At 42.1% G+C, this 16986-nt stretch overlaps 1 protein-coding gene across 1 annotated transcript; it reads left to right on the top strand.

Moving 5' to 3' along the window:
- The first annotated feature begins 11562 nt into the window (after nt 1–11562).
- LOC119011384 (homeobox protein engrailed-2b-like) lies at nt 11563–14942 on the top strand. Its single transcript, XM_037084448.1, has 2 exons — nt 11563–12428; nt 14597–14942. The coding sequence occupies exons 1-2, from the start codon at nt 11948–11950 to the stop codon at nt 14911–14913; spliced, it is 798 nt and encodes a 265-aa protein (XP_036940343.1). The 5' UTR covers nt 11563–11947; the 3' UTR covers nt 14914–14942.
- Nucleotides 14943–16986: the final 2044 nt, after the last annotated feature.

Genomic DNA, 16986 nt, shown 5'->3' with positions numbered 1-16986 from the left:
GCGCGCCTTGGACTACAGCATTCTGAAACCCTGAGAGGGGGGGCCGTAAAAATATTTAGAGTTTTGTATTCATTTACTTTGTCTGTTTTAAAATCCCTTTAATGCCATGTATCGCCTAAAACACGTCTATATAAAGATGATTTAATGATAAGTAATTGTCCGAGATATTTATAAGGACGGAATTGATAATATTTGTATGTCCCCCTGTAATATGAAAATTTATGTTTTTATCTAAACGTGTAACCTAGATAATCTCAACCAGACAGTGAGGGGGAAGCGTTTCAAAATACTGTTTTATTCACAATTAACTAAAACAAAAAAAGTGAACTTACAAAAAGATACACGCTTATATTGATATCTCTTATATTGATATATTATACAAATAGGTCGGGTAAACCTAACACTGAGAAAGCAGCAACAAATGTCAGAATAAGGTTTTATGATTCTAATGTTCATCATTATTATTTCTTACTGGAACTCATAGGGCCGATATTAAAACAATATTAAAAGAATAATATTAAAACAAATTAAAACAATAATATCAAAATATAAAACAATATGTTACTACTCTGAGAATATAAGGCAGTAGTTAGAATACTTTAAATTTGTGGGTTCGAATGAAACAAAGTAATCATATTAAAAAATGATATGTTACCTGCCATATTAAATACACATCTTCAAAATAACAAACAATATCATGAGAATGTGTTCTCTTAACCCTAACCCCAGGAAACACATTGGAAAATTATAAGGTATAATGAATGCACATTCTTAGTCAGGTCTTGTCCCAAGGACATTCTGCTGTGGTTTGGATTTTGGCACAATAAATAATGCAATAATCCAGAAGTTGTTAGAGAGCAAATGGTTTAAAGAGTTCAACCATGGCAGATGAATATGCACAATACAGAAAAATAGCAATGCTGATCACTAGCAGTGCCTGATATGAAAGGAGGGGAGGGGTAGGTTGCAGTCAGGGACATTACCATTATTTATGCAACCAACATGATCTTTCTCACTTTACCATAAACATCACCACCAGCAGCAGCCTATATTCGTCACAACCACCATCAGGAAGTTTCTCCTTTTCTACTGAAGTATGTGTAATGTAGATTTTACAAGATGTCATATGATGTCTTCAACAATTCTTTCCTGCTGTAGTTAATTTCATTATTTAATATTAAATGTCAGGCCAACTGTCAATCACATACACTGGTAGGTATGCATGCAGAGTAGACACACAAACACTATAAGGTGAAATGCAGATGGTAGATGCTTTGGTCCTAAAAGACCTTAACAAACCGAGATAGATATGGCAGGGCATCATGGGTAGCCTTCCAAATCTCCTTACAATGGGTGACATGAGCTTGGATGGAGAAGATGTGGTTGAAAGCCATAGGCAGCCATGACTTGTGTCATTCCTGCAGCAGAGCTGGTTAGGGAGTTATGAGAATACTCTACCTGAGAAAAGAGGACCAGGAAGTGGGATGATGGGCTGTGATATGCAGCAGAGGGCAGTCTCCAGGTCTTGGTTGGCTCTTTCTGTCTGTCCATTTGATTGACGATAGTAACCAGCAGTGCTAACCCTGACCAGTTTGGTGCCCTTGGCAAGATTTTAGCTGGCACCCACTTGCATTGCAGTCAATTTCGCAATTAATTTTCATACACTCACACAGAAACTGCTTGTCTGTTTTTAAGATTTTATTTCTTCATCATCTGGAGTTTTGAATCCCCGGTATGCCCTGCACTTTCGAGTTACAAGTTGCTGGTATGTGCACTAGTTTCGTGGGTCTCATATAGCAGAGCATGTAAAACTTGCTCTTAATGCAGCTGTATTATCCAGGAAAATATTAGCAAAGGTTGAGTATCGGATCAGAACTCGGTATCGGCAGATACTAAATATTAAAGGACTCGGATCGGGATTGAGGTAAAAAAAAAAAAAAAAATCTAATCAGGACATCCCTAGTTTACATACAAAATAAAACCATGCTGTGTCACTCTGCTGTGCTGGGGTAGAGGGGACAGGAGCAGCTGATGCTGTGTCACTGGGCTGGTGGTGGTGAAATAGAAGAACCAGTAAAGTGCAGTGAAATATACATATATATCCTATGAATGACATGGGAAAACTAAGGTATGGGTTAGTATTATTAGTAGTATTAACAGTAATACGCTTTAACTGTACTTTCATAAACTGTGACACAACAAACCAAAGGCTTACAATGACCCTATTACTTATAAAGGGGATGGACAACTAATAGCATTTCAACTGATATACAAGCATGAAAACACAGCTGACAGGTTAAAATAACACCCGAACAGGCCTAACCAGGGCCGTTTTAGTCTTTTTGGGGGCCCTATGCAAGATGCTGTTTGGGGCCACTATTTTGTCAAACTACCATGGATATATTCCTAACTCTTTTAGTGATCCACAAAGATGCAACAATCTATTACATTTAAAGAGGAAAAGACGCTAATGTTGTGAAAACCTCTCTCAAATTAAAATCAGTTGAACCACCCAAATAAGTTGAACTGATAGAAAATGATAATGCAAGGTAAACAATGGGGATCGTCTATAGGTCAATAATTGAAACTGATGCAGTGTTCCTCAAAAATGTTTATTTTAAATTGTAAAACATTTTTAAACTTAAACATCCTGGTCCGGTGGTGCTGAAAGCGGCCGTCCATGGCTCCAAAATATTTCAGAATTACTCCTGCAAAGACAAAACTCCTCAGGTTAGCTAGCAAAATAGATCTTAAGCATCCTAATAGATCCTACTCTATAACTGAGTTATGTTATGCACTAATGCAAAATTCATAATCTGTTTTTATATTAAACATTGCAACATACAGTACAGTGTCACTGTAAAGCATGCACCCAATTTCAAAGTTGTCACTCTTAAGCAGTTTTGAACACATTGTACTTGTTAGAGTTATAAAACAAAGATAAATGACTGATGAGCACTTTGTGATACTGAATGAATATTTCTGTGTATATTTCACAGGGTATTACAAAGTGGACTACTCGTGCCTAACTGATGATGATATGGTCTTAAGCTTATTCTGTAGGCAGAAATAAAGGTCATATATAGTATAGTTTACTTAATAATGAATTACTTTAATTTGAATTATTAAGTTTCTTTTGAATAAAACAAAGTAATATATCAAAAACACAACTAAACTGTAAGAATGTTGGCAAATTTAGGCTGGAATCCTCAAAAGCACAAAATGGAAGAAACTCACGTGACTATTGGAGCGATGCAGGAAGATTTATGTGTACAGGAGAGCAGGAAGTGGGGAAGTCTGGCTCACCAGTGCGCCCTTTCTCACTGGCGAGCTGGACCCTTTTCACATTGACGGGCAGGAGGCAAGGGAGTGTCCGGGCTGGTCACAGTAGATACATAGTCTATACACCAGGCGATGTTGACGTTCTTCAGGGGTCACATGATGACATTCACCTGCATAGATTCCTCCAGGACAGCAGGAGGAGCTCTGGGCATCCAGGAGGGATAAGGGGGACTCTGAGGTGAGATCTGACTCGGGGTGATTGTAGCTGGTCCACGACTGGTGGAAGCTCTTGCCCTCTGTCTCTCTCTAAATCGGTTGTCCAGTTGTATGACCAGGGTAATTAGTTCTTCTAAGCAGACTAGCTCGTCCCGTAGGCTGTCAGATAACCCCGTCTTTAAAAAACTGCTGAGTGCTGGCTGGTTCCACCCACTCTCAGCTGCTAGGATACGGAAGTCATGGAGTAATCAGCTGCTGACTAGGAGCCCTGCCGTAAGGACCACCAGCTGCTCCTGACCCATGTACAGGATGACACCCTCAGCATCTTATTAACAAAAGTAGTATGTGAATCAAGAGTATCTGCCGGAGAGGAGGAGGAGGTGGGATAGCTCATGGTGGCACTGTGGTTAGCATGAAGAGTGGAGCTCATTGGGACTCAGTGCAAGGCTGTTGGCTGCAGAGGTGCTGAAGGCTGGGTAACTGGAAACAGAGCCACTGGTAAATGAAACAGAGGACCGCTGAAGGCAAAAGAGCAAAAATAAAGTCAGATCTCTTGGTTGAATCCACAAGGAAGAACACGAGAACAAAACAAGAGTTTAGCTCAGTAAAGTAACACTGGCATAAAATGTAATGTAAATACAATATACAGAAGTAATGGTAAAAAGTTAGTTAAAACAGATGTGAAGTTGGCAGGGTCTCTTGGTGCAGGTCCTTGAGAAGTAGAGAGGACAGGAGGGTTTGATGCTATACTCAGGGGCTTTGCTGAAATGAGGGGACAGTAGAAGCTGGTGCTGCATCACTGGGCCTGGCTGATGTGAGGGAGGACAGGAGCACTTGCTGCTGCATCATTGGAAGGTGCATCGCTGGAGGCGTCTGCAGGTGGCCGAGGATCTGCAGGCGGGGGAACAAAATATTTCAAAAGTGCACCTGAAGAGGAGTATATGTGACCACTGTAACACGGCCATAACAGCACCCAAGCCACATTATAGCCAGTGGTGGAAATATTCAGATTCTACTTTGAAAGTTCCACAGTACCAGTAGCTAAATGTAAGTAAAGTTATAAAGTAAGAGTATATGGAGTGAGATAGCTATATCTTACTCCATAAAAGTACTGCTTTTAGCCTTCTGACTGATACATTATTAAAAAATAAGTGTAAACAATTGGAATTTGAGACATTTAAATCAAATGTACAATGACAAAGTTAACACAACATACCACATTATTTATGTTGAAATAGATGTTTAAGTTTAAAGAAATGCTGAGAAGGATCAATGAATTAGCGAGTTTAATTCAAATGACCAGACCCTTCTAATCACCCTTAAATAGATTTTCACGTTCAAACAAATACCCTGAGCAGTTCAGTCAACCAATCCAAATCAACCAAACTGACACAACAAGGGATATTTAATCAAGATAACTTTAGGTGATGTTAGAGGAACAAATTAAACTCTCTCACTTAACTTCAAAATGTAAGGCAGCCCTGTCCATGCCCATGTTAGATTTTATGGTGTGGATGGCTGATTGCTGTGGGTTCTTTTAAGGAATATGTCAATTTTTTAGTTCTCAGATGTGTTTTCGTCATTAAAAACTTACATTCTGAAAAACAGTCTGCACCCAGCTGAATAAGTAATAAGATAGTTTTGATATGCTAATAACTGTTATTTAGGGGGGGAATCACCATTAATAACAAGCTTAAGTTGTTATCATTCACATCAGATGATTAATAATGTACATTATACACAAATTCTGCAAATAAATAGTACTTATTGCCAAATTGTCCCCATTTTTGAGTCACTGGCACTGTTTGGAACTGTTAGCTATATAGCTAAGTGAACCAAGTGACTGGGTGGGATGAGATCAGAGGGTGTCACAACTCTTTTTTTCTTCCTCTCCTGCAGCAGACTAGAGGCCACAGTTACTATGGCTTCTTACCACAGTCCTGGTATTACAAGAAGGGCCGGGCTGTCGCTGGCTGCAGTAAATATCTCTGCAACGCAATGGCTACATAGGCATCTTGGACATAACTCCCAAACTGTTACTTCTTTACATGTTGTTGACAAGGTTGGTTAATTTTTTTGGAATGTTTTAAACTAAAATTATCTCCAGATCTTACAAATTGTACCTTTAGTCCCTTCTGGACTAAGAAACATCACAATGGTTTGTGCCCAGATGTAGAACTATGTGGTTGCTGCATCCCTTTCTTCTACAGAGAGCAACAGAGCAAAACCCTCCATTGTCAGCCAGCACTGCTGTGAACTCATGCAGGACTGAGCAACGGTCCAGGATGCCAAGCTCCAGTGGAGGCCCATCAGTCTGGCCTGCAGGCTGCTTTCACAGTGGGTTTATCCACAGCACAATGATCAGGAGGATTAAAGCAGTAACTGATAGCAACAAACCCGCTCATGGCCTTTTGAACATGCTGACAGAGGTCAGGAGAGAAAGACAGTCAACCGCATGGAGCTCGAAGGAGAGGAGAGAGGAGGACACGGAGTATGTCCAGGTAGGACTGGAAGGTGGACTGTTTGGGGATCGGGGCTGCAGATATCAGAGCTCATGGTGTTATCTTCCATCTCTTTAATCTTATGGGGTTAGGGTCATAGGTGAAGTTTTTTCATCCAAAAAGGAAATAAGGCGTGTGTTGAACAAAGGTTGGCAACTTCTCATTAACAAGGCTGAACAGATTTGTAGCCAGCTGCCCCCCTACATTATTGTCCTGTCATTCAGTGTGTGTGAGGGCCGAGGGGCTGAACGTCACTGACCAACACACTCAGAACAACTAAGAGCTACAGCACAGGAACAGAAGCAGCAGCTGTGTTCAGGATCTGGGCCAACAAACTATGAACCTATATTCAGTTCAAACGTGACGTGTCCAGGCTCTGAACCAGTGTGAACAAGTGTGGGAGAAAACTAGGCTGGTGGATACATGTTCCCATGGTAAGACATAGAAAAAGAAAAGCCATAATCAGCAGATAAAGATTATGACATAAAAAGTAATATTTGTGAGATAGGCCTATAAATAAAAGTTGAAATTATGGGGCTAAAAATAAAAACATAAATATGACATAAAAAGTCCTAATTATAAATAAATAAAAAAAGGCATCATTTAGATATGAAAGTCTGCATTTTGACTTTCTACTGCATGATTATGACTTTTTCAGACATTATTTGTCTTTAACTGGGTCAATTTGCTGCTAATTGTCTGATTCATATGTAATGCTGCTCCTTCTGGTCAGCCTACATGACCTCAGTAATTATAAAATCCTTTGTAACCATGTGTGTGCATGCCAGTGGCCATAACATATGTGCATGCGCATGCACGGATGCAAGAGTGCAGCTTAGGTGCACTCTTAAGACAAGGGGCAAAATGTTTACTCCACTACATTTGAATGACCGCTTTAGTTACTTTTCAGATGACATTGTTCCCTTCCCTTCCTGTCCAGTGGAAACCACTGATCTCCACATTAGTTGACTTGGATGCATGCTAACCAGCTGGCAACAGCTAGATCTGGCGTGTCATTCCTGTGCTGGTGGCGTCAGCTCTATGCAGAGCCTACATGCAACCATAAATCAGCCTTTACAGGAAAATTATCAGATTATGAAAGTAGGGATCCTACAAATGTAAAGAGCATTTTTTTTTTATTCTACATTTAACATTTATCTTTTTATTAAGGCAGAGACGTCTGGAGGGCCAAATTTAACCTTAAAGCAGGCCAACTTTGGACAGCCCTGACCTACAGTATGCACAGCTTATTTCAATGTGATTGTTAAGGTCTGAAGAGAAGTTTATGAAACATAAGCTCTCACTGTTTGGAATAGAATTGGTGGCCAGATGTTGCCAGGGATGGTCACTGGAAGCTGCCTCTTGTCCTGGGTCCTGCTCTGTCATCACGTATCATAATCAAGAGACAGCTGGTGCGCTCTGCAGGCAGCTGGCAACTTGACATCTGTAGTAAAGGTGTTGCTCACACCCCCGACACTCAGGCCCTGCATTTACAGCAGAATGACTGTAACGATGGTATGGATGACAAATGTTGTGATGTAAAGAATAATGGCTCAAAAATATATTTTAGTATAAGAGTACAGTTTAAAGAAAAGCAAGCATAAAAGTAAAGGTCCACAGTGTAACATTTGTGGGGATTTTGGGTAAGAAGCTAAAATAATATTGGCAGAAATGACAGATAATATTCCTAAAGACTTTCAAAGACTTTTCTTCAAACTGGAGACTTGTTCAAATGTTCCTACTCATCCAAGATGTTTACTACTGAGACTAAATATGGAGCAAGCCTTTGTAATACACATTGGAACCATTTGCCTACCATTGGCAGTTATGCTGTTTCCCCAACATGCAACAGTATCAAACAAGACACTGGCAACATGCACAGAACATTTAAAGGGGCACTATGTAGATTTGGAGAAGAAATTCAAACGTTAATATTTACAATATTAATGAGGTAATAATACAAAGTCAGAAATATGTGTTTTTCAATGAGTGAATAAACCAGCTATTCTCAGAGGACAGCAAGGTGCTAGAACGCTGTTTGAACCAGGTGGCAGGGTCCGCCACATATAAATAAAGTAAGACAGTATTAATTGTATTGTCCTTTACGGTCAGTTTGTTTATTCAGTTTATTCAGTCATGGAAACGAAGGGAGCTTGATTATTTAGTTTGTTTAGGCAGAAAAAAACATCAGCCAATGAGGATCTTTCTCCGCTCATTAACATTTCTGCCCCAAAACTACAGAGTGCTCCTTTAAAAGCTTCCAATTGACCTGAAATGAATTAAGTTTCCTGTGCGAAAACAACCTGGTCGGTTCACTTTTACACAAAGCCTGAATTTTTTGTGATCAGTTCGGTTTTATATCAACATAAGTAGCCAGATATTTAAAATAGTGTCTGATTTGGATGAGTGCCTTTCCCTTTTCAAAGGCTGATAACTATATCTTCAGTTATTGTTCAGATATCATATTCTATTTATTTTACATCTGTTCTTTTAGTGACATGGATTTTGGAAGGCTGAATGAAACTGAAACATAAGGACTTTCTAAGAGAGCCGTTCTTGCAGTTGGAGGGTCTCAGGTGATGTCCGAGGGTGAAACATGCATTAGTATTATAAACTGCTGTAGGAACCCAAAAGGATTCCGTTCCTTTTCATGACTCTTTTCATCATTGCCAACTGGCAGTCGTAGCTCAACCAGCTTTTTCATTTCCACTGCCAGGGAGCCAAACTGTGTTTGATTATGGTCTGTCCCTACACTAAATCCCCTGTGCCTGGGTAAACAGAGCAGATAGAGCAAAGTAGGAAGTGTCCCCTGACCTCAGAGATCCCTTCATCCTTCTCCCTTAAGGAGGTTTTGTCAAGCGGACAGGAAGCTCCAGCTGACCTCAGTTTTTTGTCAGGGCTGATCTCACATCTGGCCACCGACACAATGCAATGACAGTCTCACAAAACCTGCCTATCATCTTCAAGGCTCATTCACCAAAGGCTGACATATGGAAATAATATTACAGATATGGATTTAGAGCTCTTGTTGTTTTTGGTGAGTGTGATGATAATGTGGCCACGGAGGCCATCAGCTGTCAGCTCAGAATATGATGGTCCCCATCAATCCTCTGTTCCGTCTGAAGGGATATTCATTTTAGAAAGAAATGATACTGATCTGACAGTGTTCTCTGATTTTGCTTCCTATACACAGCTAGGAAAGTCTGTCAAATATTATCTGGTATACATGTATATTAACAGTTCTATGTTATGAATCAAAAAGTCAGTGTAATCACAATGAGGATCTATTTATCAGATTAAACATCCCAGATGTGGTACTTAACAGGTTGTTGCTGCTCTCTTGGGATCGCAAAGCATTCTGTCAGAAGCACTTCAGAGTGGAAGCATGTGAATCTTTCTTTACAGCACCACAGCTTTTCTATGGGCTCCAACAGGAGGATGTTCCTATGTTCCAAAGTCCTATTTGAACTCAGACTAAAATTACACCTGGTACAAGTACAGCACCATATGAACATTTCAATATTGATTATTGTTATCATATTTAGCATATTTCTAATTTTCCACATAGGTTAGAATAAGCTAATGAAGTCATGCAGAGCACGTGTGCTACATTTTATGGTTTTGTGATTAATTTTATTTTATTTGAGATCATCAGGTCGAGGTTTCGAAGGTTTGGGCATATAACATGGCATTGTCATTTCATTTTCATATTGCCTATTTAGAACTATGTAACACCTGGTTGATTATTTATAATTTATATCAAACAGTGCATTCTTCGTATTTCATACTAAATACATTGCCTGCAAGTGTATGCTAGATGTTATGGTGTTAACCCATTACATCATAGACAATAAAAAAAGATTATGAAAGGATGAATGGAAAACATGTCTCAGATCACAATAATCTAGCATTCTTACAAGTGCGATCAAAGTCTTTTAATTTCTTATTTAAATAATTACATTCATACGGTAGGTTGAGGTCTCTGCTGCTCCTTATAACAAAGATTTTTGTTTATTACCATTAAACTGTCCTGATGCTTTTTCATTAAGAATGTGCATAAAAATATCATTAATAATAATAAATAAACAGAAAGAGGACAAGATCCTGATGTTTCTTACACTGCCAGTGTCCCTAAACTGTACATTCTTTTTGTCAGTACATAGCAATACTATAATATTATGTCTCTTCTCATCAATATTTCTTCAACAAAACTGCAGAGTGCTCCTTTAAGTACACAGCCCAATAAACTGTATTAATAAATCTAGCAAACCAAAGTCAATTCACGTCTGACTAAAACCTTCAGCATTTTACTTAATTTTCAAAAATGTATAACGATAACACCAATCACACAGTTACATTATCCAAGCAAGAGGATAAGTGGCCCATTTGTTTGTGAGATACCTGGAGCAACATGCACAGAGCTCCGTCCACTGGGCCTGTACACCTCTGACTTTACCGATAAGCTTTGGAGAAGCTTCTCAAATCATGAAACACTGGAAATTCCATGCACATTTACGAGCTTTCCTCAGATCAAATCCAGGTATTAAAAGCAACCACAGTTTAAAGGCTTGTGCTGCTTCAGAGGCATAATCCATTAACAAATAGGGTGATTTACCACACAGGGGCTGATTCCAAACCAAGGATTAGTACCTGAAGTCTCAGCAGCAAGACACACCAGTCAACACCTAGCTGTGAACTGTTTAAATGTGTTTTCATCAGGAAAATGGCTGTGAAATATTCAGATGATAAAAAAATAAAATTACTGGGTGAGCCTTTAAATTCCCTTCAGGGAAAACAGACCACCACCATCAATTCCATGTATTAGTTGAATAGTTATTCCTCTTCAGTTTAAAAACACTGATACATACTCCATAGCTGCTCACCAGCTCTCACAACCTGGAATCATGAACACATGCAGCACATTAGAGCAGGTCGTCCAGTCGTCGGTGGCTGGTTCAATTCCCGTGGCTGCACACACTTGGCAAGGTGTTGAGCCCTAAACTGCTCCTGCAGTTCAGCACCTCGCACACTCCGCCATCAGCGTGTGTGAATGTGTTGCATTCCTGTCTTCTGTCAACTTTGACTGGACATGTTCATTATTTGCAGCCCTCTGGCTAAGATGAGCCTGTGCGCTGCACGGTGATATTATTCTTATGTATTAATAACAAAATAATATTCACTTGATGATTCGAAGCGAGATGGGCTTTAATTAGGTTGCTTTTAACCGCCAGATGTGCTGAAAAATATGGCGAACTTGTGGCCTTTTCAATCTGTGCCCTACGTGCAAAGGGAGACGTTTTCTGCTGTAACCTGAACGCATCATCAACTGAGCGGATTGAATTAATTTGCTCCTCGAGGGAATTCCGGGATCCTCACATGACGCCATCTCTCCAGCTTTATTGGTCCGAGGCACGTGTCTGAGAGGCCTGTAGTACAACGTCATCGCAGCGTCCCGCAGCCAATCAGAAATGACAACCAAAATCCGTAGAGAAAGTATTTGAGCGGCGTCTTTATGAGGCCAGTTTAGTGCTGCTGGAGGCGTCAATAATTGTGCGCAGGCAACCTGAAAACAATTCAACAGATTCGATTTCATTCATCAGTTTCCACTATTTTTCTACAAAACATCGGAGCATTTGGATCGAGCCATGGGGACTCTACCAGAGGCTGAAGCATGATTTTTTTCTTTGTTGAAATCATAAGAGGCGCGTTTCCACCAGCACAAACAATATAAACTATCTGCCACCACAGGAAATATTTTTCTCATCGCCTTTTGGGTTTTTCGGATCGAAAAAATAGACTAGTAATTAGACTAATTGGTTTTTTAAATTTTTTTATTTAAGTGACCAGGACGCAGCACAAAACTGGAAATATTACTTTGTTGAAGGGTGCAGAGAGAGAGAGAGAGAGAGAGAGAGAGAGAGGTGCTGAGGGGCACAGCCTGCATCATTATGGAAGAAACTGCTCGACGAGACCCAGAGCGCCCCGAGGACTGCGAGGAGCAGTCCAACCGGGCCATGCTGCCTCTCCTCCAGCCGCCCGGCAACCAGCAGTCCCACAGGATCTCCAACTTTAATATCGACAACATTTTAAGGCCGGACTTCGGACGAAAGAGGAAGAACGGGACTTTGGTTCGGGAGGGAGACTGTCTGGGAGTGATCATACGAAGAGAGGCGCAAGAGAGAAAGTCCTCCAAAGCTGGCAACCCGCAGCAGGGTGGAGCCGGAGGCGAGGAGGAGAACACGGGAGCATCCGACGACCGGCATCCGGACGCTGAGGCCAGGAGGCCTGACCTGAGAGCCGCTGATGTGGCTGTGAAGGGCCGGGGGGGCGGTGGGGACCGCTTCCAAGCCAGCTCGGCCCCTGCGGCCAAGCCGATGCTGTGGCCAGCCTGGGTTTATTGTACCCGCTACTCAGACCGTCCATCCTCAGGTTGGTAGAGAATGCTCGGCTAGTTGCTGTTAAATGGAAGGAAAAAAAAAAAAAAAGAAAAGAAAAGAAAAAAACATGAAAAAATGGTGTTAATCCGGAGCAGTGAGGACAGTTCATGTGAGTCGGTCAGAAAAGGGCTGAATTGCAGAAATCCGGCAGAGAAAAGCTCAGTGTGCATCATTTCCAAGTTTAAAACCTGTGGAGGAAAAAAAAAAAAAAGCCCCCAAAAACCAAAACAGAGCGAGAAGCTTTATTTCTGTTTCTGACAAGAACCTCACTCACACTTCATCCTCAGATCACTTTAACAAGCCACAATCGAGTCATTGCTGCGTTATAATCAAATACTCATTCTAATCTAATATTCAGCAGCGTTATCAGCTCTTTCATACTTTACATATTTGTTATAAATGACAGCAGGCGTCTCGGAATAGACAACAACCTATTTCACAGGAAAGAACGGACTTTAACATGAGATTCAAAACTAATTGGAGTTGCTCTGGGTCTCGTTCGATGTGGAGTTTGGCCTTAAAATGACGAGAAAACGGACGAGATGAGAAGCTGTCATCGAAGTGTTGAGAAAATAACGAAGGAATGAAATCGAAGTCGAAAGTAAAGTTAATAATGCGGAGGATCGGCCTAAAACCAAGTTTAACGCCATTGTTCCTCAGTCTTCTTTGTTGATAACACATTAGCATATTTTTTGACAATGGGGGGGTCTAAAAAGTGAGGGCCGAGTGTCCCTGAAGAGAAGGATTCGACGTTTAAACGCTGAACAACAGAACTTTAAAGCTCTTTCCCTCCCAACCAAATAATACAAATACAAGTCATTTCGGCTGCGTTCAGTGAAATGATCGCATGTGAAGCGGTTTGCAGTTCAGTCTGCCATAAACATGATCTCCTGCCGATCCCCCCACTCATCACAGCCTCTTTGCACTGAGAAGGCCAAGCAGCTTATTATTCGATTTTTATGAATAAAGCAAACGTTTTCTGGTGAGCCGGGCTCATTTCTTATTTATTTTTATTTTTTTTCCCAAAGAGACGGCCTGGTGAACTTGGACTTTTCCTTTGTCGTGATTTAGTGGAACTGCACTGAGCGTTAAATCATTTTTGACCCGAGTGAAACCAACGGAGGGAAAAGATTTTGCCATCTATCGAAGAGGCGTTCAAGGGGAGGTCGGGAAGCAAAAAAAAAACAAAAAACAAAAAAAACAAAAACAAAAAAAGAACAAACCAAAAAAAAAAAAAAAGTCGCATTTGTTGTTTTATTGTTGTATGAAAAAAAGAAAAACTTTCCACGTTAACTTATGGAGGTGACCACAAAGAGGTCAGCAGCTCCCCCCCTGCACTGTGCGGCCTGCGGGACGAGGCTCAACTGCGAGCGAATGAATGAAAGAAAATAAGATTGTATCAGATGTGTTCAAAAAGAGTGTAAAACAGATCACTGATAGTTTTTTTTTTTTTTTTTAAAGCCTTTTCTCTTGAGTGAGTGTGAACAGCTCCTCCAGGCTGCTGGGAGGCACCACTGACTCAGGCCTGCCGTGTTCTCTATCAGAGCTGCAGCACATTCTCTCTCCACTCTGGTGTGTTTTGCTTATGAATTCATCCGGATAGAAACGTCTGAATATTATAGAGGCAGAAATGGATTGGGACTCTTTTTTACTCTTATTGGATATTTGGACTTACCAAAAAGAAAGAAAGAAAGAAAGAAAGAGTTCCTATGGTAACAGGGAGGGAAAGAGGCGCCTAACTCCCCCATCCTCCATCATATCCCGATAACCCCACCCCCATCTGCACCCTCCTCCTCCTCCCGGGCTCAGCAAAGTGTGCAGCTGCACAGCTCGAGGTCAGACAGCCTCCCCTCAAACTTGATGCTTGTTGCTCTATAAACCGAATATCGTTTAATTCCAAGCTACAGCTAGTTATAGTAGTCTCTCTCTCTCTCTCTCTCTCTCTCTCTCTCACACACACACACACACACACACACACACACACACACACACATCATTAACTTGCTGACCTTGCTTCCTTCTGGTGTCTCATAATAATTTTGATTTTACGATCTAATTCGATTTTTTGTCCTGTGACCATCGTTAGAGCCGAGCCCACCTGTGTTTTTCAAATGCGAGAGAACTCAAAACCACTGGCTCTCGTTTTTGTCTTCCCTCAAGGGCCCCGATCCCGCAAACCAAAGAAGGCGCCGATCCCGACTAAAGAGGACAAGAGGCCCCGGACGGCCTTCACCGAGGAGCAGCTCCGGCGGTTAAAGACTGAGTTCCAGGGCAGCCGGTACCTGACCGAGCAGCGCAGACAGAGCCTGGCCCAGGAGCTGTGCCTCAACGAGTCTCAGATCAAAATCTGGTTCCAGAACAAACGGGCCAAAATTAAGAAAACCACCGCAAACAAGAACTCTCTGGCGCTGCACCTCATGGCGCAGGGACTGTACGACCACTCCACGTCCAAGGACGCCAAGTCGGACAGCGACTAGAGGAGACACGGGCCAGGGCGTGGGCTCTGAGCCAGGCACTAATAATCACCTCAGTACCAGCATTCATATTTAAGAATCAAGAGACGATACTGTGACATTGTGTTTCTCTGTGGTGTGTGTGTGCAGACGGTGTGTGTGTGTGTGTGTGTGTGTGTGTGTGTGGCTGTGTGTCCGCAGAGCTGTAGCGATGACCACGTCCAGGTCAAAGACGGTGCTGCGTTCATGTCCCCCGGCAGCTATACACCTGTCACAGCCTACAAAGCGCAGCACCTGCGCGTTCAGGGGTCCAGACAAACACGGCAGCGGATGCTGTTAACACGCAGCCACGCAGATCCACTGAGCGCCGTCCTATGGCGACACCAGTAATGTGGGTTTGAATGTGAAACCAAATTCCACGTTGAGGAGCTGCTGTAGACCGTTTGGATGTGTCTTGTATAAAACGTTTATTATTTCGTTTGCTAAAGTTGACCAGCCACTGACAGATGAGGCAAAAAAAAAAAAAAAAAAGAAAAAAAAAAAAGAAAAAAAATGTAGATAGGATCCCACTGATGTATCAAAATCATTAAAGATCTATTCTGAAAATGTTAGAAGCGAAATGAATTGAAATTGACGATGGCCGTGTTGACTGTGATGATCGTTTAGACAGTTTGCTCATCAACATCAGTTACCTTCTGAGTGCGCAGGCTGATGGAGGGTCAAATGTGAGACGGAGACACACATCTGGACTCCAAACTGCACATTTTCAAGCCAGATGTTTAGACGGTGTCAACATGTGCGCGCCCGCATGCTGGGATGTCGCCCTCGGAATTAATAAGGTGGTCTTAGTCATAGTATGTAGGCTGTGGTTTGTCAGCAGCGTACCCGTGCAGACAGAGAAGGCCTTCCTGGGAGAACCCTTCTGCCTGGACATGAACATCGGAGCGCAGTGGAACTGATGGGAGACACGTAGCTCCCGTCACATGTGTGCAGCGGACTGGACAGCAGCCAGGCGCTCCACAGGCCTGTCCACCGTCAGCCTCAGCTGTTGTGTCTGATGAACTTTATTGAAAACTATATGCTGAGATCCAAAGATTTGTTCCGGCCGTGTTGCGGGGAGCGCGCAGTGACGAACAGCCCGCTGCGCGCTGCCCGCTGTTGTTTCCCTCTTTCTGACTTATCGGCTGTTTTTTTTTTTTTTTCTTTTTTGTTTTGTTCTTTTGCTCTTTTTCTTCTTCCTACCGTTTGTGTCTGTGGCCTGCTGCCGTGAATGTTGAGCAGACCTGCAGGTGTGCAGTGTGTGTGTGTGTGTGTGTGTGTGTGTGTGTGTGTGTGAGACGCCTTTTGCAGCCTATAAAGGGCCCAACAATGCGCCCGAAATTTGAAAATGTATCGACACAATTTATACCATAAGGATGGATCGTGTTTTAATACCGCAATAGCCTTCACAAACTGCACACAGAAGCCCATTAAAGTGTTGATTTCAACGTGTTTTTATAATTTATTTTTATTTCCGACAGACAGGTCGTTTATTATTTTCCATGAAGGCGCAGGAACCGCACATCTGAAACGTCTGTTTAGTTACCAGCGCATTCGATTTTTCTTTCTTTCTTTTTTTTTTTTTACCCCAAACTCAGCTGTCAGCCTGCTGCTGACGACAGTTCCCAGCATGTTTGAGAGGCAGGCTCTGACCGGCCAGCGCCTTCCTGTCCCCTCACATCAGCGGTCTGCTGGCACCGCGCCGCCGGGCCAGACTGGACCTATAGGCTGTTACGCGCGCCCTCTTTTAGGAATGTCGATGGAAATAAGCAACGTTTAATTTGTTAGAACTAAGACCACGCTGTGCTTATTTATGACAGGGCGGATACCTGCAGGCCTGGCCATGCAGACACTGGGGCTCTGAGGCGTGCGCGTCGCCTATGTTCCAGTTTGGAAAGACTGTCTGAATGCTTCTCTAACAGGCCTTTTTCGGGTGCACTTGACGTGGATCTGAACCATCTCGTGCTATAACGGTGCTGAGAATTATTATTATTTTTTTAATTTGCTCTTCTGCCTTACAGGGAGTCCGTGTTTCTTGTATGTCGGTACGAACCCGGA

This window comes from Acanthopagrus latus, chromosome 21 (genome assembly GCF_904848185.1).
Source record: "Acanthopagrus latus isolate v.2019 chromosome 21, fAcaLat1.1, whole genome shotgun sequence".
Taxonomy (NCBI): Eukaryota; Metazoa; Chordata; class Actinopteri; order Spariformes; family Sparidae; genus Acanthopagrus; species Acanthopagrus latus.
Note: the sequence above shows the minus strand (reverse complement) of the source record. Positions and strands in the feature narration are given on the sequence as shown.